The 24,230-nt window shown below is 42.5% G+C and overlaps 3 protein-coding genes and 2 non-coding genes across 6 annotated transcripts; 1 reads left to right on the top strand and 4 right to left on the bottom strand.

Moving 5' to 3' along the window:
* The first annotated feature begins 16,343 nt into the window (after positions 1 to 16,343).
* LOC133918890 (anoctamin-like protein Os01g0706700) lies at positions 16,344 to 20,725 on the top strand. 2 transcript variants are annotated; one of them, XM_062362996.1, is made up of 16 exons: positions 16,344 to 17,104; positions 17,283 to 17,352; positions 17,440 to 17,555; positions 17,687 to 17,813; positions 17,890 to 17,990; positions 18,114 to 18,205; positions 18,312 to 18,416; positions 18,513 to 18,773; positions 18,942 to 19,074; positions 19,144 to 19,257; positions 19,339 to 19,409; positions 19,493 to 19,623; positions 19,767 to 19,849; positions 19,961 to 20,068; positions 20,152 to 20,310; positions 20,411 to 20,725. In XM_062362996.1, exons 1-16 carry the CDS (start codon positions 16,898 to 16,900, stop codon positions 20,519 to 20,521), a joined length of 1,989 nt encoding a protein of 662 aa, XP_062218980.1. In that variant the 5' UTR covers positions 16,344 to 16,897; the 3' UTR covers positions 20,522 to 20,725. The 2 variants fall into 2 exon arrangements, with proteins under 2 accessions (XP_062218980.1, XP_062218989.1); XM_062363005.1 differs by lacking the exons at positions 16,344 to 17,104; positions 17,283 to 17,352 and having other exon boundaries at positions 17,671 to 17,813.
* A 131-nt stretch (positions 20,726 to 20,856) lies between these two features.
* LOC133918904 (uncharacterized) lies at positions 20,857 to 21,856 on the bottom strand. Its single transcript, XM_062363031.1, has one exon. The coding sequence runs from the start codon at positions 21,409 to 21,411 to the stop codon at positions 21,127 to 21,129; it is 285 nt and encodes a 94-aa protein (XP_062219015.1). The 5' UTR covers positions 21,412 to 21,856; the 3' UTR covers positions 20,857 to 21,126.
* A 144-nt stretch (positions 21,857 to 22,000) lies between these two features.
* LOC133918897 (large ribosomal subunit protein eL28z-like) lies at positions 22,001 to 24,070 on the bottom strand. The gene is made up of 4 exons (XM_062363018.1): positions 23,947 to 24,070; positions 23,298 to 23,455; positions 23,042 to 23,208; positions 22,001 to 22,327 (listed from the first exon to the last, which is right to left on the bottom strand). Exons 2-4 carry the CDS (start codon positions 23,443 to 23,445, stop codon positions 22,205 to 22,207), a joined length of 438 nt encoding a protein of 145 aa, XP_062219002.1. The 5' UTR covers positions 23,446 to 23,455; positions 23,947 to 24,070; the 3' UTR covers positions 22,001 to 22,204.
* LOC133891264 (small nucleolar RNA R24) lies at positions 22,496 to 22,589 on the bottom strand. The gene has a single exon (XR_009904166.1). It is a non-coding gene; the product is annotated as a small nucleolar RNA R24 (small nucleolar RNA).
* On the bottom strand, positions 22,800 to 22,889 carry LOC133891269 (small nucleolar RNA R24). Its single transcript, XR_009904167.1, has one exon. It is a non-coding gene; the product is annotated as a small nucleolar RNA R24 (small nucleolar RNA).
* Positions 24,071 to 24,230: the final 160 nt, after the last annotated feature.

Genomic DNA, 24,230 nt, shown 5'->3' with positions numbered 1-24,230 from the left:
GACTGCGGCGCGCTGCTCCGCCCGTGAGCGGCGTGTTGCCTTGTCAGTTGAGTTTGGCCTGTGAAAGGACAATGATGTCGCCTAGAGGGGGGGTGAATAGGCGTTTTTACAAAAATTCAACCCTTTCTACCGTTGGCCTAAACTTGCAGCGGAATATAAACTAACGAGTTTTTCACAAGAGAAAAACCTAAATATGCTAGGCTCAACTAGTGCACAATCACCCTAAATAAGTGTGGAAATTACAATCCTAAGGTGACAAAAATTACTCAATTCTAGTAAGAGATATGCAATAAAACTTAAATTGAAAAAGGCTGAAAATACTGTTCATATGCCTGGAATTACTGTTCACCGGAGACTCCGGTGTAGTCCGGATACTCCGGTGTGTACAGGTCCGGAAACTCCGGTAAAGGCCGGATTCTCCGGGTTCTGTACAGAACAGAGCCCGAAACTGAATGAAATGGATGTGTAGAGAGTTTTAGCTCAAACCAAGTGATGTCGTGTGTTCCCGGAGATGATTCCAAGTAGATCCACGAAGAACCTACACTCAAATACACACAAACAAGTAGATCGAGCAATATGCACAAAGATTTGAGCAAGAACATAAATGAAAGGAAACAAGAGAGGAGACACAAAGATTTGTTTCCCGAAGTTCGGATTCACCACCGTGAATCCTACGTCTCCGTTGAGGAAGCTCCAACGAGCCGGGTCTCTTTCAACCGCTTTCCTCGATCCACTCTTGATTTCTTCCCTTGCGGAGGCGAAATCGAGCCCTTCACAAACTTTCCCGCGGCTCACCACAAGCACGGGAGCTCACCGGCGACACCTAGCCGGCTAGGAGGCTTCACCTCCAAGAGTAACAAACGCTTCGAGAACTTCTTGTCAAGAACTCAAGTGCTCAAGAATGGATTTAGCTCACTTGCACTCAATCTTCCAATCTCTCAACCCAACTCACTTTTCTTCTCAAATCACACACTAGAATGGAGTGGGAGGGAGTTCTTTTGGCTCTAGAGGATGTTCTTTTCGTGCCCTTGCAGCAGCCCCAAAGGATGGGGTGAGTGGGGTATAAATAGCCCACTCCAAACAACTAGCCGTTACTGTTTTTGTCAGAACTGACCGGAGTATCCGGTGAACACCGGAGTATCCGGCCCTAAATCCAAATACGGCGTCAGAACGGTCACAGAATGTGTCAGAACTAGCCGTTACGCTCTTTTCTGGACTTTTACCGGAGTATCCGGCCTACACCGGAGTCTCCGGTCGACACTTAACCCAGAAAACACCCCCGGAGACTTCCCGGAGTCTCCGGCCACTCCAGGTACCGGAGTATCCGGACTTCACCGGAGTATCCGGACTACACCGGAGTCTCCGGCCTTTCCAGGTACCGGAGAATCCGGTCTTCACCGGAGTCTCCGAGTACAGCACAGCTGACCTCCGAAAAACGGCGATAACTTTTGATCCCGGAGTCCGATTTCGACGATTTTGGACTCTATGGAAAGCTTATTCAGAGAGCTACACATCCCAACTGAATTCATGACCTAAAAGATATAGGATCAAATTAGGAACACTCCAAAACCTATTTTGGACACTTCCGCACTTTCCGCTCCGGACTCTTAACAACAAACTCTCACTTTGGGTTTGGTTGGGAACTCTTGAGCACTGAGACACGACAATTAGCTCACGTTGCATCCCTCTTAATAGTGCGGCATACCTATACTCAAATTCAAAGACAAAACTCGTTTGAACCACTTTGAGCATTTGAAAACTTTCAAGTACCGCTTCTTTTCTTTCAAACCTTGAGGGTTACCAACTTCCATATATTCTTCACTCCATCTCTTCTTGATTCTTCATATGATTGATGTGAATCATCCATAGCTTCCCATAGCCTCGCACGGTCCATCGGCGCAAAGCCTTCACTCGCTCTTCACCACCGCCTTGGTCCTTCGGCGCCAAGCCATTTGCTTGCCCTTCACCACGGATGGTCCATCGCAGCCGAGTCTTGCTTGCCCTTCACCGTCTTGCCATAGAAAACCACTTTGTATTCGACATCTTCAATGAATTCACTTTTTCATATATGGAGTCCACTCTTGTTCTTCACTCTTGGCATATATGATTTCAATTCAACTTATGCCTTTTTATGGATCCTAACCTCAACTCACTCTCAAGCACAAAGTACATGGGTTAGTCCATAAAACCTAAATGACAACATTTATACCTTAAGTTACTTGATCTCCACAAGTAACTTATTAGCCTTCATGCATATTGTCAATCTTCATATAGAACCTAACCACACTCATTATTAAACACATAGCACACGGGTTAGTCCATAAAACTCTATTGATGAGTCATACCTTTAGTTACTTGATCTCCACAAGTAACTTAGCCTTCAAGCTTATTGCTAATCTTATTGAGCTTCTTCTTCTTATGAGCATCACCAAGAGCTCCTTTATTTAGATGCATATTTCTCCTCCATGCATCACATCCGAGCATCACCTAGAGCTCGTTCATCTCGATGTACTTTCAATCTTTCCATTCACCTAGAGTTCATGCATGTCTCTTCACCTAGGCTTCTCCTATTGAATAACCTACTAACAATCTCAACAACATTGTTAGTCCATATGTATTGTCATTAATTACCAAAACCACACATAGGGGCTAGATGCACTTTCAATCTCCCCCATTTTGGTAATTGATGACAATCTCACTAGATGATTATATTTGACAAAATTTAAAGTTCTAAGTATACATATAATCCGAAGATGCATGTATACAAAGAACAAGTTTTGAAAATATCAAATATCACAAAGATATTTGAGATTGCCAAAACTAGTTTTACTAGCATTAAACACCACAAAGGTTTTGATGTTAGTAAAAACCAACATATGTATATAATAAACTCCCCCACAATCTATGCATGTGTGAATGAATTTTGAATATCATTGCATATATTGTCTATCTCAAATTTTGGATGGAGTTTTCTTTATACATATCAAGCAAGCATGACAAAGTATGTATGAAGATGAATATGCTCATGCAAAGCAAACCTTTCAAAGGCAATCATTCAAATTCTCCCATAATTGACATCTTCCCCATATAAGCAAATTATCCTTCATAAGCAAAGCCCTCTTACAAAATATAACATCTAGTCCAAATTCTCCCCCAATTGACATCAATGCCAAAATGGAATCATCGAAACGAATTCTCCCCCAATTGACATCAAATTGGTAAGAATTAAGTATGACTTGCTAAAAGAGAAATTTTTCTCCAAAACACCATTAGCCCTATCCCACAAGAGGGAATCATCGAAAGCTAGTGCATGACCATGTATAGTGTAAACTCCTCATAATATGTGTATTTCTCAGAATTTGAGTTAAAACCGAATACACTTATCCAATTACGAGCTATGTGAGGAGAACAAGCTATACAATAGGTCAAAGGGGTTCAAGTAGATGCCAAAAGAGATTTCAAAAGGAAATACCAATTAATACTTCAAAAGATATCAATTAGATACCTACAAGAGATACCAATTGAAAAAGATGCCAATTAAAATTCCAAAGGATATCAATTGAATACCTATAAGAGATATCAATTGAAAATTCAAATCATACCAATTGAAACAATTGAAAGAGATACCAATTCCAATTGAAACTAATTCAATTGAAGGCAAATCAAGCATGAGTCCGAAATAAATATCCAAACACAAATGCAATGGATTAGGCTCTAAGTTGAACATAGCAAAATTGTTGACAATATAATGAATTTCTCGTTTATCACAAAGTATCAACATCACACGAGCATATATGTCCAAAAGAGCAATTTAAAGCGGACTTAAAAACCTCAAGCCAAAGATTTTGCAATTTTCATCAATATTGCATATAGAAGCAACTCAAGCATTTGATATGAAATCTTTTACATATTTAGGATTGGATGAATCATAAACATGATTATAGAGTTCCCACAAAAATTTGCTACTTCAAATTGTTCATATTTGCAATAAAGAGGTTTTAAGCACTTGCAAGAAAAACACATTTTTGCAAGACATTTTCATGATATGATGTAATCTACACAAGATGGAATCTTTGAAATGAAATGCATAAATCAAGAACAAATTACTTGGAATGATATTGAATTGCTCACTTTGATATGGTCCTTCTCTTGATTCCAATTGAAATTGAAGGAGATGGTTTTCTTTGTAGATACCACTTGAAAGATAAAGACCTTCTTCATGAAAAATCCAATTGAAAGGACAAAATCATCTTCATGAATTTCAATTGAAATGAGCTTCTACTTGAAAGGACCTTCATTATGATTAATCCAAGCATCCAATGCATCTTCATTGTACCTAAAAACTCATTCAAGTACAATTTGATCCCCAAACTCATTGGATCCGAAGAGGTTAGTGAACTCATCACAAAGAGCATGCTCTCTCATAGATATGTGCATATTTGTATGGAAATGATAACAATTGAAGTTCATACCAATAGATACATACCGATTGAAAATATATACCGAATGAAGGTATATACCAATTGAAATCAAATGAAAGCTCTATGCACCTTTTAGACAATAAAAACACTTGAGAGAGGCTTACTCTAAATGTAGAATTAAAGAAAGCAAACATGTTATAGATTTTAACATTTAAGTCAAACAAGCATGCTCGTCACTTTCAAGATCCAATGAAGATATAATTTGGACAAAAATAGCATATGAGACTTGAAAATACCAAATAAAAGACAAATATCAAAAGGTTGTCCAAATTACATCTAAGATAAAAAGATTAACAAATGATCGCTCTCAAAGTTCAACAAGTGAACTAAGTAAGATTTGAGCATATAAAGAATAGAATTGCATTCATGCTCAAAAACTTATCTCAAGCAAGTATATAGAAGATGATAAAAGAATTGAGATAACAAGCTTCTATAAACTCCAAGAGGAAAGTTTCTCTGAAGAAACCAATATTCCTAACATAGGAGTTAAATAAAATCTTTCACATAGAAGGAAGTCACTTGGAAACAAGAATTGAAACAAAGATGATCAACAAGGATTACCATTTGTATTATTACCAATTGTAGAAGACAATGGTATATGGAGATATCACAAGTCGGTAATTGCAACAAGGCATGGATCAACTTTTTTTTTAAAGAAGCATGAAGGAAGGATTTTAGAAATTAAACACATGCTTCAAACACATTCCTCACAAAGTCAACTATTATAAGAAAACACAAATAAAAATAATAGTTGATACAGTTCTGTTGAACTGACCCGGAGTATCCGGTGAACACCGGAGACTCCGGGTGGCACTCAGTCGCTACACAGAAAAGACTCGGAATCTTTGCCGGACTATCCGAGTTCTCCAGATACCGGAGTATCCGGTGAACACCGGAGACTCCGGTCCTTTTTATCAAAAGAATAAATATTAACCGAGGCTCTCTGGCGGAGTCTCTCTCGGAGACTCCGGAAAAAATATTTTCTCCTACCGGAGTATCCGGTGAACACCGGAGACTCCGGTCTTTTTCAACAAAAAATAAATGCTTAGCCGAGGCTCTCTACCGGAGTCTACCTCGGAGACTCCGGACTAAAAACACCAACTACCGGAGTGTCCGGTGAACACCGGAGACTCCGGACAATGAAAACAATTATTGATATGATCCGAATGAGAAATGATTCAAATTAAAAATCTTGAGATTGAAAAGGTCACTAGATAAATACCACGAATCTCAAGTTTCAATTTAAACCAAAAGCGGATCAATTAATGGATTCTTGCAAAAATGAGCTTTATATGAGCTTGACATACCACATAGATGCTAGATAAACAATAATATCAATTCTAAATGGTATTGCTCAAATGTTCACAAATTATGGGTATTTAAGATGCATAAAGCATAATACTCCCCCATAATGTGATAATCCATTAATATCTCTAAAAGAGAGCCAAATAGAATTCAATAAGACGAGTAAGATCAAATAAGGCTCCAAAACCACTATCAACACATGAAAGTGCAATGCATCCTACACATACTAGTTATATGACTCACACATACTAGTTGGCAGGAAAAGCTAGATGCACTAGAAACAAATTCATAGCACACTTAGCAAGCAATCAAGACATGTATAAATATGAAACGAGTAAGCAAGGCAAGATTGCACTAAAGTCTACACATGCTAGCATAGGCATAAGCTCTAAACAAGCATAGATACATAACCTACACATGCAGAGAGCTAGAAACTTCCAGAAAAAGTGTAGAACAATAAATCTAACACAATGAACAAGAATATGAATTTAAGGCATTGTGATAGAGAGTTACCTCCATAGAGTGACATTGTGCAATAATAAACATAATTCCACAAAACTTGACTCTTTAGTCAATTAGATAAATCTTCAAATAATTAGCCAAGTCTCCAATGCCCTCTATTTTACCAAGAGACTAAACACAAATTTTACTTGAAAAAATATTAGTCTCAAAGCACAAAACATAGGATGAGCTCCCCGTATATATGTGCATCCAAGTATTTGAATTGCTTGCAATATGCACTTGGTTCATTCAAGAATCTAGAGGAGTTTACCCTATATTTTGAGTTAAGGTACAAAATGAATTTACAATGGAAATACTTGTGCTAAGAATAAACTTACAACCATGAAATCATATAAATTAAGTTCATCTTCCATAGCCATCACAAAGTATCCATCACCGAGATGTCATTGAAGATAGAAATAAAGCAATAATTCACACTCTTGGCACTTCTTTCCAAATATCATGAGAAAGCCCAATTTGAAAGAGTCTTGAGATGAGATATTCAATATAGTTCTTCTCAAGTAAGCCAAGTCTTCAATACATCTCCAAGTACCTATTTAGCAAATTAAGCACTTTGTGGTACCCAAACCATGTTGGGTCCTTTAAGGTTAGTCATGAAAGATTTAGGCACCCAAATGGTTTTTGCATTAGCATGAGATGAACTAATCACCTTAGCAACATAAGTACCATTTTTAGCCTTCCTAAGCGATAAATCATTATCAATTGAAGAGTTAGGCTTAGGAATGTTACCAATAGGACAATTTTTACCAATATGTCCCTTGGCCCGGCAAATGTAGCAAATGCGGTGCTTATCCTTGCAAGATGCCTTCTCATCTTGCTTCTTGCTTGCTTCCTTGCCGGTGAGCCTCTTCCTTGATGACATAAGACCTTCATTCTTCATGTAGAGGCATGATGCAATTTCATGTCCCTTCTCATTGCATCCATAACACTTCCTCTTGCTTCTTCTTGTTTTCTTCTTTGGAAGTGTGGTATTGTCATCAACCTTGTTGGAACACATAGAGGCATAGTGTCCCATGCTTGAGCACTTGAAGCACTTGATATGAGCTATCTTCTTATTGGATTTTGCTTCAAGTCCATTATCTTTGTGCTTCTCACTTTTCCCTTTGCTATTAATATTACAAGCAATACTAGAAAAAATATTAGCTTTAGAGCAACAAAGATTAGTAGGCAATTCATCATTGGATATAGAATTGTCATTAAATGAATTGCTAGAACTAGCACATGTTAAATCGATATTATACAAAGAATGTGTGCTAATGTCCACATGAGGTTTATAGGATTTTACCGTTGTGATAATTACCTCATGAGCTATTTCTAGCATGGCGTGTGAGTCCACAAGATTTTTATGAGAGCACACAAGCTCATCATGACTTTCTTGCAAAGCCACATGCTTGCTAGTAAGCTTTTCAACTTGAGCCTTTAGCTCAATATTTTCTTTCTCCAAAGATGCTACATAAGAATTAGAGTTAGTAGCACAAGCACTATCAATAGGAGAAATAGTGGATTTGTCCTTAGATAAAACATTGCAATTAGGACATGATTTTTCTAAATCCACTAGAGGCATAGCATCTAATTTATCAATCAAAGAAATATGCTTAACTTTAAGATCCCCATAAAGATTAGATAAAGAACTATAGGATTCTTGAAGTTTTTCATATTTCACATTTAAGGTCTTAAGCTCTTCTATTTTCTCAATGAGGAATTCCTCTTGCCTCTCGAGGCTTTCCTCATGGCCTTCTATTATACGCAAGAGCTTGATCATTCTAGGCATATTCTTTTTGCTCAAAAGATCAAATCCAAGCCCATCACTATCACTAGCACTAGAACTAGCATTAGCATTATTAACCTTACTTACCGCTCTCTTTTTACCTTTTGCCATAAGGCATAATGGAGAATCGATGTAAAGGGATGAGCATCTTGAAGAGGTGGATGCTTCTCCACCTAGGCTTTGTCTCTCATAGACTTCTATTTCCTTCAAAAAGTTAATCTCACAAGTACTAGTGGAAATAGATGCATCGCTATGAGGACCAAGAATTATATCATCATGATAAATAGGAATTTTAGCAATAGATGATATACAAGGTTTAACAACATTACTAGATATGAAAATTTCATTGCAAGTGTTGTTAAAGTCCAAATGAGAGATTGGGCACTCACTTATCACACTCACCATTTCATTACCTTGCTCATTATTAAATGTTGATGAAGTGGATGACGGAGTGACATCCTCTTGGATAAAAGAGAAAATCATTTGGTGCTCTTCATGGTGTGATGATGAAGTAGAGCATTCCACAAATGACATCTTTGGAAGAAGTTCTTCTTCATCACATTTGGGCTTGTCATATCTTTCTTTAAGAGTAGTCCAAATGAGATGAGCGTCCTCAAGCGGCAAGATCGATTCAATAACATCTATGCTCAAATCATCAAATAAGGCATTAGTAGCTTGAGCATTAAGATGTATGCATTTCTCTTCCTCTTCGGGTGATATGAGTTTATCATTAGGAGGAGAAATGCTCACATCTACAACTCGCTCTATTTGAGGACCCATGGCCCTAAAAATATTAAGCATGCGAGTACTCCAATCAAAATAATTAGAACCATCTAAAAGGAGTGGCTCTACGTGCACTAATCCACTAGTCGACATCTTTACTCTCTAGGCGGTAAAGCCCGAAAAGAGAGACTTGGCTCTGATACCAATTGAAAGGACAATGATGTCGCCTAGAGGGGGGGTGAATAGGCGTTTTTACAAAAATTCAACCCTTTCTACCGTTGGCCTAAACTTGCAGCGGAATATAAACTAACGAGTTTTTCACAAGAGAAAAACCTAAATATGCTAGGCTCAACTAGTGCACAATCACCCTAAATAAGTGTGGAAATTACAATCCTAAGGTGACAAAAATTACTCAATTCTAGTAAGAGATATGCAATAAAACTTAAATTGAAAAAGGCTGAAAATACTGTTCATATGCCTGGAATTACTGTTCACCGGAGACTCCGGTGTAGTCCGGATACTCCGGTGTGTACAGGTCCGGAAACTCCGGTAAAGGCCGGATTCTCCGGGTTCTGTACAGAACAGAGCCCGAAACTGAATGAAATGGATGTGTAGAGAGTTTTAGCTCAAACCAAGTGATGTCGTGTGTTCCCGGAGATGATTCCAAGTAGATCCACGAAGAACCTACACTCAAATACACACAAACAAGTAGATCGAGCAATATGCACAAAGATTTGAGCAAGAACATAAATGAAAGGAAACAAGAGAGGAGACACAAAGATTTGTTTCCCGAAGTTCGGATTCACCACCGTGAATCCTACGTCTCCGTTGAGGAAGCTCCAACGAGCCGGGTCTCTTTCAACCGCTTTCCTCGATCCACTCTTGATTTCTTCCCTTGCGGAGGCGAAATCGAGCCCTTCACAAACTTTCCCGCGGCTCACCACAAGCACGGGAGCTCACCGGCGACACCTAGCCGGCTAGGAGGCTTCACCTCCAAGAGTAACAAACGCTTCGAGAACTTCTTGTCAAGAACTCAAGTGCTCAAGAATGGATTTAGCTCACTTGCACTCAATCTTCCAATCTCTCAACCCAACTCACTTTTCTTCTCAAATCACACACTAGAATGGAGTGGGAGGGAGTTCTTTTGGCTCTAGAGGATGTTCTTTTCGTGCCCTTGCAGCAGCCCCAAAGGATGGGGTGAGTGGGGTATAAATAGCCCACTCCAAACAACTAGCCGTTACTGTTTTTGTCAGAACTGACCGGAGTATCCGGTGAACACCGGAGTATCCGGCCCTAAATCCAAATACGGCGTCAGAACGGTCACAGAATGTGTCAGAACTAGCCGTTACGCTCTTTTCTGGACTTTTACCGGAGTATCCGGCCTACACCGGAGTCTCCGGTCGACACTTAACCCAGAAAACACCCCCGGAGACTTCCCGGAGTCTCCGGCCACTCCAGGTACCGGAGTATCCGGACTTCACCGGAGTATCCGGACTACACCGGAGTCTCCGGCCTTTCCAGGTACCGGAGAATCCGGTCTTCACCGGAGTCTCCGAGTACAGCACAGCTGACCTCCGAAAAACGGCGATAACTTTTGATCCCGGAGTCCGATTTCGACGATTTTGGACTCTATGGAAAGCTTATTCAGAGAGCTACACATCCCAACTGAATTCATGACCTAAAAGATATAGGATCAAATTAGGAACACTCCAAAACCTATTTTGGACACTTCCGCACTTTCCGCTCCGGACTCTTAACAACAAACTCTCACTTTGGGTTTGGTTGGGAACTCTTGAGCACTGAGACACGACAATTAGCTCACGTTGCATCCCTCTTAATAGTGCGGCATACCTATACTCAAATTCAAAGACAAAACTCGTTTGAACCACTTTGAGCATTTGAAAACTTTCAAGTACCGCTTCTTTTCTTTCAAACCTTGAGGGTTACCAACTTCCATATATTCTTCACTCCATCTCTTCTTGATTCTTCATATGATTGATGTGAATCATCCATAGCTTCCCATAGCCTCGCACGGTCCATCGGCGCAAAGCCTTCACTCGCTCTTCACCACCGCCTTGGTCCTTCGGCGCCAAGCCATTTGCTTGCCCTTCACCACGGATGGTCCATCGCAGCCGAGTCTTGCTTGCCCTTCACCGTCTTGCCATAGAAAACCACTTTGTATTCGACATCTTCAATGAATTCACTTTTTCATATATGGAGTCCACTCTTGTTCTTCACTCTTGGCATATATGATTTCAATTCAACTTATGCCTTTTTATGGATCCTAACCTCAACTCACTCTCAAGCACAAAGTACATGGGTTAGTCCATAAAACCTAAATGACAACATTTATACCTTAAGTTACTTGATCTCCACAAGTAACTTATTAGCCTTCATGCATATTGTCAATCTTCATATAGAACCTAACCACACTCATTATTAAACACATAGCACACGGGTTAGTCCATAAAACTCTATTGATGAGTCATACCTTTAGTTACTTGATCTCCACAAGTAACTTAGCCTTCAAGCTTATTGCTAATCTTATTGAGCTTCTTCTTCTTATGAGCATCACCAAGAGCTCCTTTATTTAGATGCATATTTCTCCTCCATGCATCACATCCGAGCATCACCTAGAGCTCGTTCATCTCGATGTACTTTCAATCTTTCCATTCACCTAGAGTTCATGCATGTCTCTTCACCTAGGCTTCTCCTATTGAATAACCTACTAACAATCTCAACAACATTGTTAGTCCATATGTATTGTCATTAATTACCAAAACCACACATAGGGGCTAGATGCACTTTCAGCCTGCCTCATGCTTCACCTGTGCAGTGCCCTCGGTTGTGGAACCCAATGCTTGACGAAGCCCGTGATCCCAGACAACACGGTGGAGGGGATCCTGTTCCCCGTCACGGCAACAGACCCGTCTGCTAATCTGCCCCTTGGGCTGGGCCGCAATGTTAATGGACCGGATCTGGTCGATGCCCCTATGGACCTTGCAGGTGTCTCCGCGACCTCTTCGCCTCCAGACGAGGATGTTTCAGCGTGGGCTTTGGCGCCTGCTGCTATCCTTCGGCCATCAGCTCAGGAGCCTGGCGTTTCTCCTCCCCCGGATTTGCACATGCTTAATCGGACCTCTTCTTCAGATGAGCAATGCCATTTGGGGGGGGGGGAGGGGAGGGATGCGCGGTCGCTGCTACCTTTCCAAGTGGTCACCAATGATCCGGCGGTTGAGTTGGCTGTTGTTGATTTTATTGATGTGGTTCGGGCTCCTTCCCAGTGGCCAGTTCTGTCTACTCCTCCGTCGAAGAGGTGCCCACGCTCGGCCGTTTCGCGCCCTGATGAGCCCGTGACACTGCCTCGTCATAGCAAGTGTGTGGCGGCACAGCGAAATGTGTTTCCAACCCGGTCACTCAAGCGCAAAATGTGCTGATGCAAAGCCTCGGGATCACTTCGAACTCACGGCCGGCCCAACGCTGCGGTGTTTGTCGAATACGAGCGCACGTTTGAGGCACTTTTATCTGCCTCACAGCGGGCAACCATTAGGTTAGCTCCAACAAATACTGTATAAATTCATTCTCTATAACATTATTACAACATCCTTTAACACTATTACAGCATCTTCTATTTTTTTTCATCTCCAATAGCTACCTAATTTCCTACATTCTATTACTCTCCTCCTTTCTCTGGACCCACCGTCATCCACTCGCCACAATGATGCCGCTCCTCCGGACGATCGGCAAAGTTTCCGTTCCCACGTGCTACAGTGATGAACGCCCGCATCACTGTAGCACCTGAAACAGGCTCCGCTGGAGCGCATTGCGGGCTGTCCGAGCAGCAAAATTGCTAGCACAATAATACAGCGGCCGTTTGCTGGCTCCGTTGGAGTTGGCCTTAGGGAGCTTTTCCCCAAAGCATATCCTGCGGTTGCCCAGGCACCTTTGTCGTCGGCCACGGCCGCTTGAGTGGCACGCTGCATCCAATCTTCGGTTGCTTCTCGTGTTCATGGATTCTGAAATGTTTTATGCTGGAACGTCTGTGGTCTCAATGCACGGGCGCGTCGTGATGCGATGTGAGAAACCGTGGAGCAAGAACGCATTTCCTTGCTATGCCTTCAAGAAACCAAATTCTCTGTAATTGACAACAATTTGATGTTGGGTATGTTAGGTGCTGCTTTCCAGTATTGGTTCGTGCTTGCTGTGAATACTCGCAGGGGTATCCTAATTGCTTGGCGCACTGATATCTGGGCGGTTTCCAATATCACGCTCAAGGAGTACTCCCTCACTATCAAGGTTGCCTTACCGGGTGGCTCGCCATGGTGGTTGACTACGGTATACAGTCCTCATAGAGAAATGGACAGGGTCACCTTCCTGGAAGAGCTGCGAGACGTGAGGCAAGGGTGCATTGGACCATGGTTGTTGTGTGGTGATTTTAACATGATTTACAAGGCGCAAGACAAGAACAAAGGCGCCTTGCATCGTAGGTTGATGGGTCGCTTTCGCCGTTTTCTTTGATGATCTAGAGCTTAAGGAATTTCACTTGCATGGAAGGTTGTATACGTGGAGCAACCACCATGTTCACCCTACTCTTGAGTGCATTGACCGCGTTTTTGTTTGCGTCGATTGGGAGAGCTTCTTTTCGGATCACCAGCTACGAAGTCTTTCCTCAGACTGCTCTGACCACGCTCCCATCCTCCTCCAGACTAATGTGAACTCCACCATAAAAAAAAATTGATTTCATTTCGAGTCATTCTGGCCTCAGCTTCCTGGATACTTGGATGTGATCCGCAACGCCTGGCATTGTCCATTTGACGACTGATGTGTTCCGCGCCTTGGGGCTCAAGTGGTGGAGTCAGAAATTTGTTGGCTGTGTCCGCCTTCAACTTGCAATAGCCAAAGAGGTGGTCTACAGGCTCGACCTCGCGCTGGAAAGGTGACAGCTTTCCTTGGAGGAGCATGATCTTTGGAAAGAGCTCAAGTTCAAATGCTTGGGTCTGATGGACGGGACACCACTTTTCACCACCTCAGCTCAGGCCTTTGTTATCCTCAGTGTTACGTGACTTGCTCCTATCGATCGACAGTCGTGTTTGGATCTTTACGCTTGTCATTAGGTTTATTCTCCCCCCCCCCCCCCCCCAATTTTTCGAGGACTCGGGATTGTCCTTGCCAGACTAAGGGTTTTGGGCATGTGCCTGAGCTTCAACATGCTTTGCAGACTTGTCGGCCAACTAGAAGAGCTCTTTAACCATTTAGATCTTTCTAGTGGCTAACTTGCCGACCAAATCTGTGTCCTTGACGCCTCGCTCGAAGGTGATGATGACCGACTCATCGGAGATGTCCGGGATCGTGTTGCGCTTATCATTGAACCTCCGGATGAAGTCTCAAAAAGACTCATCTTTGCCTTGGTTCAACTGATGAAGATCGTTCTCCATTGCTGGGCACTTGAACATACCCTAGAAGTCGGCGATGAACTAAACCTTTAGCTCAGCCTACAATAGGATCAAGTTAGGAAGCAAGTTCAACAACCAAGATCGTGCTACCCTATCTAGCGCGATCAGCAGATAGTTGACCATCACCTTGTTGTCACCTCCCGCCGCTTGAATAATAGTGGTATATATCTGCAACCACTCATTGGGATTGAACTTTTTGTCGTATTTTTGGATAGGACCGGCTTTGAACTTCTTGGGCCACCGCATTGACCAGAGCTCAGGTGTGAAGGCTTCGTAACCCATCAAACTCTTCAAGAGGTGGAGGAGTAGGACTTTCAAGCCTGTTCCTTCAGACAGAGGAGTTGCGTCGATCGTCTCATCCTAGAGATTGGCGCTCATTATAGCGTTGGTCGTCTTCATGGTGTTCCTTGCAACGGTTGTCTATCACTCTCTATAGATCATGCTGATTGTGAGTGATGCGATTTCTCAAATTTTTCTGGTTCCTGCGTCTATGAATAGGGCAGTTATAGCCTGGCCTGTAGGACTACGCTCGATCCCGATCGCCCGAGCTTCCCATCTGCGATTCCTTGACTTGAGGATGTCCACGTTGTGGCTCCTCGAACTGACGCCTTGTCGACTCAGATGTCTAGAACTGTCAGGGTTGTTTACTCGAGCAGCTTGGATCTGAGCCACATCAAGTAAAGTCTTCACTTAATTGAGCATCAAGGTTAAAGGATTCACTGGGTCCAACTCGGGGAAAGATCTTAAAATCAAATGAGCGCCCTAAACGTTAGCCTTTGGAGTACTGAAGACACCATTACCGAGGCTTGCTGCAGTTGAGTCGATGAAGCCTCGTGATAGTTGTCCTGAGAGTATACATTCCTCGATCTCGAGATCGGTGTTGGTGGAGGGGTATCCACTGAAGTCATCGTTGAATACCAGAGGGCACCTGATCTCCTACGGTCTGTCAATGATTAGTAGTATTAGGAGCTAACTAGGTACCAGTCATAGACATTCCTAGCGGTATATTTCCGACAACACTGGTATCGTGGGCGATGGCTGCCGCTGCTGGGTCCATGAGAATTCCAACGCCATTGTTCTTTGCGGCGTTTTGATCTACCACCATTGGGTCATCGGACGGGGTTCCGACTCCTCGAGCTATGAACACGAATCGATATGTTCGGTTTCTCTAGCTGTTGACCGAGTTATCGTTGCCACTCTCCTATCCCCGTCCTCGCTATCGATGTCTATGCACTGGAGAATGTTAGGCTCCTTAGGATCCCAGTTGAGATATCCCACCTCACGGTATGCGTTTAATGGGCTGGACTTGAGAATACCAGTATGGATCAGTCCACCTTGATTGTCCCAGTGGAAAACCATAGCTCCTAAGAGGATCTCAGATTCGGCAGGAGGCGATGAGTAGATGGCTTCCGCCGACTCGAAGTGGTTGTAGAAACCATCGTCAAAGAAATCAACGCGGATGTGAACTCGAGACATGATTAATCTTGAAAAACAGAAGAAATCTCCTAACTGGCGCGCCAACTGTCGAAGATTAGTTACTAACAATACATCCATAATTGACTAGGGTACCTTTGAAATCAAGGATTAAACATGAATAAAGACATGCGATTTAGACAGGTTTGGGTCCCTGGTTAGGATAATACTCCACGTCCTATATTAATGATGATGCGTATGTATTTTCTCGATTACAAACAATGTGTGTAGACCTGGGAATAGATTGTATCCAAGCTAAACTAAGGATGATGTTGCTAAGTATCTCCTATGGTATTTGTGCTTATGTCAAGTTGCAGATGCCCCTTCCCCCAGGAGTTTGGATCTTCACTTTATATAGAGCTGATATGCTATCTCCTATCCAGCTGTAGTTAATAGTAAATTCTTCATCTTGTCTACTACAACAAAGTAGATGGATCCAACTTGAATACTAGTCGTTTTCGGGTTGGGCAACCATTCTAGACGTTCCTAGTATAGACTTCCGTGGTCTCCAAGTATACTATGTTCCACAGGTTTGGTTTTGTAATATTCAAAATTATTCATCAGATGTATGATATATCTTATCTGTTTATGATATACTTCTTATACGTATATACCATATAGTTAGATATTCGATTGACATCTAAAATAGCAGCCTAATTTTTAGTTAGCCAAACTTTTAGCTTTATCTCAAAATAAATACTATTTAATATGACCAAACTTTAATATAATCCTAGTTTTAACATCACCCACTTTTAGGTTGACTCGTTTGGGGGAAGAACCAAACAACCCTAGAGACGCTTGCCCCTTGCTCGCCTCGTCCCCGAAATTATTTGCCCCACCATTTTGAATTCCACCCTAATCATTAATTAGGCCCCCAAGCTCTGCCTGCCTGCTCAGAGACAGTTAAGACACCAACTAATCAGCCGGTTAATTAAATTGAATTTTCAAGTCGAATTAACGCAGACACCGGCCCTCCTAATCCTCCTCGCCTGCGCTCGCATCCTCTCCTCTCTCCGCCATTCCCAAAGGCCAAAAAAAAAAACAAAAAATTCTCGTTTTCCTTTTGTTTTACTCTTCGCTCCCCGCATTCCCCTTTCCGCCCATGCGATGCTGATCCACTTCCTTGTATCCGCCGTCGCCTGCGTCTGAATCTGATCCCGGTGTAGGCGGGGATGGGGGGAGGGGGAGGAGGAGGAGGAGGAGAGGGGTCTGTGGAGGAGGCCACGGGGTTCGAGGTGGGCATCGTTGTGCCCAAGCTCTCCCGCTCCGCCGCGGCGGGCGCCGGCGCCGAGGACTGCGTGGCGCGGCTGGTGCGGGAGCTGGAGGGAGCCGGGCTGCTCGTCGACCGCGTCCGCGGCGTCCCCGCCGAGTTCATCAAGGTCCGTGGCCGGTGCTTGTGTTGTTTCAAATCGGTTTGTGGTGGTGCCCTGAGTTTGAGCGGAGGAGGCGATTCAGAAGATTGCAAGCCCTAGGATCTACCTCGCTCTGGAATTTAACTGGAAGGCGTGCTGCTTTGCTATTGAAGTTCTAATGCTTGTGGCTTGCTGTTTGAATTAGCTGGCTGCGCCAATGGGGACCCTGGGGAGAGCTGCTGCTGAGATGCAGATGAAGAAGCTAACTTACATCGGTAACTGAACTATTCCCCCTAGGAGCATTTGAAATGTGGTTGGGGGGTGGGTGATGTGCTGATGTGCGCTGTTAATTTGTGGTTCAGGAATGGAGCTGCAGTTTGAATGGGACCAGGTCGCAGCATTCGTCAGGCAGCCAGATGGGTCCCTGTTCAGCTGGCGAGAGCGGTATTGCTGCTTCCGCTACTTGATATATGGCATCGTAAGTGCAAATTTGTCGTCACGTATAGCTGCTGTTGTTCAGATTGCAATGCATTGTAGTTATGCCTAGTGATTTATCGCCTATTGTTCTATATTCCTAGACTGATAGTAAGTAGGAATTGAGTTATGCAGGTGAACAAGACAAATTCTCAAGTAACTCTAAAATTTGATGAAAAAGAGTTTCATTGGATTCAAAATGAGTCATTATTGACCAGGCTGGAAGATGAAGGAGTTGTAAAGCTTGTATTCCCTTTGCACGGTACGCTAATCTAAACTCTGCTTGTACTCATATTTGTCAAATTATTAGCGTTAGCCAGCTAACAAATTCGTCGCAGATGAAATTAAAAGGAAGCAACTCCTGAGAAATTGGGCGCTGAACTGGCTTGACTTCACATGGCAACCTATCGATGAGATTTACTCTTACTTTGGGACAAAGGTAAAATTGTGTTCGGCACAGCTTACACCAACCATATTTAATTTATATGTGCCATTCTGTCTGAAGCAATATTAATTAAATTTTCTACCTTTTACTTTGAAAAAACTCCATTTGGAACTGCAGATTGCAACATACTTTGCTTTCCTAGGAATGTATACACGTTGGCTGTTCTTCCCAGCCGTTTTTGGACTGGCGACTCAACTTATAGATTTTGGGTATGCATTTTACTTACCATGCCTCTATTGGAAAATTTGTTAATAAAACTATACTGTCAGCTGTCTGTTCTAACTTCTACTTTCCTCTTCTGCAATTTGAATTCAGACCATTGCAGTGGTTGGTTCTTCCTGCTTTCTTTATCTTTGTTATTTCTTGGGCTGTCTTCTTTTTGCAATTTTGGAAACGGAAGAATTCAGCGCTTCTTTCTAGGTAGGACATGCGATTTATATCCGATCTGTATATTTCGGGCTGATTAATTCCTTGTTCACAACTATTCCCTGACATTTTTACGATGGCCTCCAACAGATGGGGTATTAATTATTCATTCTCTGAATGCAAAAATTTGGGCAATGAACTTGACACCTTGAGCGGTTCTCTGAATGTTGAGGAAAAAAAGATTGGTGAGGTGTCTGCTGAGAAAAGAAAGTTACAAAGGAATGAGTGGTTTGGCGTCCTCCTTAGAATTAGGAACAACACTATCATTGTGTTGGCTATCATTTGTCTTCAGCTGCCATTTGAGTTGGCCTATGCTCATCTATATGAGATTACAGAGACTGAGGTGGTGAAGTAAGTATGTCAATATGATCTTTGGTACAATTATCATAGAACTGGGCAACTGACTTGCCAGCTAGCTTTTCTTCCCTTATTATTCATGTCAGTTTCCCTCATTATTTTGTCATCTGGTTGTCATTAAAACCTGAAATATATTGTTCTGATTGATGTTCCCTCATACAGGTATTTATTGACCGCGGTATATCTTGTTGCAATTCAATATTACACCAGAATTGGTGGCAAGGTGTCTGTCGCTTTAATAAAGTATGAAAACAACCAAGGAGAAGAGTCTAGTTCTGCTAGTTTAGTTTATAAGGTAAATACTATAAATAGAAAAAAGTATTTGTTCTTTAAGTTGGGCTTCTCACTCATTGTTGAAATGCAGGTCTTTGGCCTTTACTTTATGCAGTCATATATTGGGTTATTTTACCATGCTTCTCTGTATCGTGATATACTGGCCCTCCGGCAAGTCCTTATCCAGCGTCTCATTGTGTCTCAGGCATGTCTGCACCGTAGCTGTTTTACTGTTGGATATGATGGTTCCATAGACTCCAACTGATGATATATTTAATATTTTCAGGTATTGGAAAATGTGATCGAGAATTCCATACCTTACCTCAAGTACAGCTATAAAAAGTACATAGCTGTTCAGTAAGTTTTGCACAAGCCCTATGTCTTATTGTTCTTATTCCCAGACCAATAGATGGATATATGAATTCGCTCTCATCTTGTAGCAAGAAAAAACATGAGAAAGAATCGCCAGCAGGAAAGTCAGTCCGGTTATCAACAAGAGTGGAGAAAGAATATTTAAAACCCTCTTATACTGCAAGCATTGGAGAAGAACTTGAAGATGGTTTATTTGATGGTAAATGTTTATCTTTTCAGTTCTTTTGGTGGTCTTCTTTGGATGTGATTTGCATATACCACTTTTGCTAATCTTTCACTCATAGTGCAATCTGTTAAAAAAAAAGAACGGCATTTGTGCTTACAGTATTGAATCCATTACAGACTTTCTTGAGCTAACTCTACAGTTTGGGATGATCATGATGTTTGCCTGTGCATTTCCGTTGATTTTTTGTTTTGCAGCTCTGGTATGTGATCTCTATCACAAAATTGCTTTGATGTTTGTAGTCGCCCTCCCTCTCTGTGTCATTCTTGCTTTGATTTATGTCTATTAAGCTTTTGAACTATTTTCACTACAGAACAATGTTACTGAAATAAGAGCAGATGCATTAAAGTTGTTAGTCATGTTGAAACGACCTATGCCCCGTGCTGCAGCAACGATTGGAGCATGGTTGAACATATTCCAGGTTTGCTAGCAGTTGATCTTTTAATTCGACTCCTAGTGGGTATACATGCATGCCTTGATGTTCACTGTGAAGTTTATTTTCAGTTCTTGGTTGTGATGGCAATATGCACCAACTGCTTGCTTCTTGTTTGTCTATACGACGAGGAGGGCAACTGGAGGATTGAGCCAGGACTTGCAGCAATCCTCATAATGGAGCATGCTCTCCTCTTAATCAAGTTTGGTTTCTCACACTTTGTGCCAGAGGTGATTTTCTATATTTTTCTGCTTCTTCTGTACAGTTTTACTGATTTCTTTATAACTGAAGCACCCATGTGTGGTTTCTCGATTTTCTTTTGTCAATTAGGAGCCTGCTTGGGTGAAAGCAAATCGTGTGCGATATGTAGCTCAGGCACAAAATGTCTGCTCCAAACAACTTTTGAGGAGTATTTCTAAATTGGACGCAAAATTGGATTGAGAAACATCAGGTACAGTTTAGAAGGCAACGCTTGTTTTGTAGCTTAGGTAGAACGAGATCTGTATTGTACAAAGCTCCACAAATTGTAGGGATATAATTCTTAATGCTGCTAACTGTAAGTGTAGATATCGCTACCTAACGTACAGGCAAATGCGAAGAGCATGCTGTCCATCAGTGTATGGATGTGTGTGTGTGTGTTTTTGTCCTTCGATTTTACTGATCTGTTGAGTTGAATTGAAAATCGGACATGCTTCACCATGTAATGTGCTGTGGGTGATTTCGAAGAGTAGAATATCATCGTAGTTGACAAAAAGAACACAAACGAACTGAAGGTGTGTGCAAAGTCCTTATTTGTGAAACAATCAGTTTCCAGGAGAATATGCCAGCTGCTGTTTATTATTATTCACATGCATGACCTTTGCAGCCAAATTTTGTTATGTTTGACAAACGGAGCAAAGCTCTAATGCACATACAACAGCCTGTATTGCCCAGTTTGGCCTTGAATAATTGAATAAATTAAATGAAGGAAATCGACGAACTTTGTGTATTGCCACCATGTCGGAGTTGTGGTTGCTGCCTGTGAAAATTAGCTTCAGTTTAGATGCTCAGTACGCGGATCCATCATCGCATGCATCATGGTGCTCCGACGAGACGTCGCTCTTCTCCGGCCAGGTGCCGAAGCTGAGCTGGCGCACCAGGGCCGCCACCTTCTTGGCCCATCGCCGGATCTCGTCCTTCACCTTGTCGGGCTCAGCGTCCACGAGCGTACCGGCGCCCAGCCCGGACAAGAGGCGCTCCAAGCGGGCGCTGCGGGACGACGGCTTCGGCTGCCGGCCGGCGGTGCTGCCGCCGTCCTCCGTTGCCTCGGCCGCCGTCTTGCCGACCGACATGTTTCAGAGTACCGTCTTGCTGGTGAAATCATGGGTTAGACAGTTTGAATTCGGTTTTTAAACCGTGGGAAGAAGTTGGTGTCCCGCACGTCTGGTACGAGTGAGTTACGATCCATGTTCCTTCCAAGATGCTCCAAGGTTTCGCTTCCAAGCCATCGATTTTTCAGCAGCGCGTACCAGATTTCGCAATTTCTTGTGCACGCAAAGGCAATAGCAGTATAGCACACTGGCGTAATAGCATTGTAGTCCTAAGGCTTCAAAATTATAAGGTCTTAGTCTAAATTTGACATTCCGATTTTGATTATAAGCTGATAGCAACGTCTTTCTAAACGCTACACTTAAAAAAAGCAACCCGATGCTTGAACATGTATCACATGACACATATAAGAGGAATATTCACGGCATAATCAGGAGACAAACTCAATTTGGAGGCTTCGAATTTTCCACTCACGGGGTTCAGCAGTATTGGTAGAATTTGTTAACTTGGCGTCCCAGACCAAATTAACTTACAGAATATATGTCAAACTTGCATCCAAGACACACGAAGCACGACAGTTTCAAATAGAAGCTCGGAAGTCAACAGCAGAAATACCCAAAAGCATTACGAAAATGATTTTCAGAGGCTTTATAATATGTCATGGATACATAGGTGGAACCTACCAGGAAAATTCGTAGCAGCCTCAAGTGAGCACATCATTCATCTTCAGTCACATACTTTCGTAACAAATCTAGATGGACGGAAACATAGACACCGACAATCATCCAGAAAACAGGCTCATTGACCCTTGTGTCTTCAGTTTGGCTGCCTGTTCTTCTTCTTGACACCAGACTTGGCAACCTGGAGGCTGCGGTACACTGCGCTCAGCCTTGCAAGAGCTGGCTTGGTAAGATCAGGTCTGTAGTAGTTGTCACCGACCTGTTTAAACAAGAAGCAAAATCATCACCAACAACGAAACTGATGCCGATAACTTGGTCAAACAAGAAATTGGTAAAGGCAATAAACATGTTTTGGAGGGAAGCGTTTATGCAAATGCACAAATGCTTCCAACTAATGACTTGTAAATAAAACGGACGAATATGCAAAGTAGCTCAGAAGCAAGGCATAACAGGTATATCTCATTGAAGATCCAACCTTTATGAGTGGATCTTCTTACATGTTAAGACTTCACCACAGCAACTGTATATGAGAACCACAACAGCAAGCAGTCCCCAGGAATGATACTCACATGCTACCATACATTTTTAGAAGTTGACAAGTACGTATTAGAACCAAAATGGTTTAAAAATATATCTAAATGTGCTCCAAAAATTACAAGCTCATGATAACAAGCATGTGCAGAAAATAGGCTGAGAGGGCTATAATGATAATGCAAAACAAACTCTGTTCAAAGCCTCAGAAGGCAAGCGTAACAAGTGTATTCACTGACGACCCAAACAGGTGAATGGATCTTCTTACATGTTAAGGCTCATCACATCAATTTTGTAACGGCTGTGCCATAGCTATTTACAAAATCATCTATATCCAGGGCATTTAAAGTTTCCAACCAGATCATTTTCCACTGGAACAACCATCAAAGGAGAACAAACAACATAAAAATTTAAGCACCATGTGGTTGTTCAGTGACAATACCTGGTTCTTGACAGCCTTGGCCATCTTGCGGAACTCCTTGCGCATGACAGATTTGTGGTGGAGGCTTGCAGGCTTGTTCTGCTTCTTTGTCTTGGTAGTCGAGAGGACCACCGCCATATCCTTGCCACCTGCCGATTGCACTGTCACAGTCTTCTTGTTTGCAATTCCTGTAAAGAAACCAATCCCAGAAATCAGTGCCACAGAAGACGTATGCCATCAAGAATTCAACCAAACAGGCTAGGCTACAAACACTGACCAGAGTGCTTGTAGGAGTGGACATTGTAGAGGTTGTTGGGCTCCTTGCTGAACTGAACCTTAGCATTGCCGTTGCCGAACTGCTTGACCAAGAAGGAGTTGTTGTTCTTCACGATCTCCCAGATCAGAGAATCCGGAACCGTCGCCATTTCTACTTACCTAAAGAACCAATCCAGCCCCACAACATGTGACCCATCAGCTAAACATGAACACCTAAATGATAAACATAGAAATCGCAAACACACTAGCAATTTCGCTACGGCTGAGAGCTATGAGACTAATGATGGCAGCACGGAACATATTACTTGCAAGATGGCTGCTGCACATGATCTACTTCGACCGGATTGGATTTAGTGGAGTTAAAATGCACAAATAAGCCAACCGAGCAATCTAGTGACCTGGAAACTGTATGCACCAGCGATTCTACGGGTACCACAGGGATGATGCGAACACAACTACGAACACCTAACTCACCAAACAATCTCTAGAACGGAAGCGAACAAGGCTCGGATCACAAATGGAGTATGGGCAAATCAAGCATTCGCTGAGTTCGAACAGGTCAATTTATGCGGAGTAAGGAAGCCCGCCTAGGTTAACACAGATCGATTCATGTAACAACGTTGACGCGAGAAGGGAAGGTATCTTCTCACCGGAGATTGGAGTGACGCGCCGCCGACCTGCTTCGCTCGGGTGGCAGTGGCTGCGGTGCGGCGGGCTTTGGAGGCTCCATTTTATAGTGTTGCGGCGCTCATAAACCCTAGGTTCGGCGGGCTGCTTTTGTGGGCCAAAGTGGGCCGAGTTGCATTGCATTTTTACTACTATTTTTTGGCCCCATCTTGATCTATAGAGCCCTTTTATTTTATTTTATTTTCCCTGCGTACATAATAGGTTACGATGACGATGTTTTTTCTAGATTACGATCCTGCTTTTCTTT

Source organism: Phragmites australis, chromosome 1, assembly GCF_958298935.1.
Source record: "Phragmites australis chromosome 1, lpPhrAust1.1, whole genome shotgun sequence".
Lineage (NCBI taxonomy): Eukaryota > Viridiplantae > Streptophyta > Magnoliopsida > Poales > Poaceae > Phragmites > Phragmites australis.
The sequence above is the reverse complement of the archived record's forward strand: the minus strand, read 5'-3'. Positions and strand labels throughout refer to the sequence as shown.

Bases quoted from the DNA above. Each gene is read 5' to 3' on its own strand.
- LOC133918890 (XM_062362996.1), top strand. From the start codon at position 16,898: ATGGGGGGAGGGGGAGGAGGAGGAGGAGGAGAGGGGTCTGTGGAGGAG. The intron at 18,774-18,941 runs GTAAGTATGTCA...TCCCTCATACAG, and splicing joins ACAGAGACTGAGGTGGTGAA to GTATTTATTGACCGCGGTAT. The intron at 20,311-20,410 runs GTGATTTTCTAT...TTTGTCAATTAG, and splicing joins TCTCACACTTTGTGCCAGAG to GAGCCTGCTTGGGTGAAAGC.
- LOC133918904 (XM_062363031.1), bottom strand. From the start codon at position 21,411: ATGTCGGTCGGCAAGACGGCGGCCGAGGCAACGGAGGACGGCGGCAGC.
- LOC133918897 (XM_062363018.1), bottom strand. From the start codon at position 23,445: ATGGCGACGGTTCCGGATTCTCTGATCTGGGAGATCGTGAAGAACAAC. The intron at 23,209-23,297 runs GTCAGTGTTTGT...GTTTCTTTACAG, and splicing joins CCACTCCTACAAGCACTCTG to GAATTGCAAACAAGAAGACT. The intron at 22,328-23,041 runs GTATTGTCACTG...TTGTTTAAACAG, and splicing joins CCAAGGCTGTCAAGAACCAG to GTCGGTGACAACTACTACAG.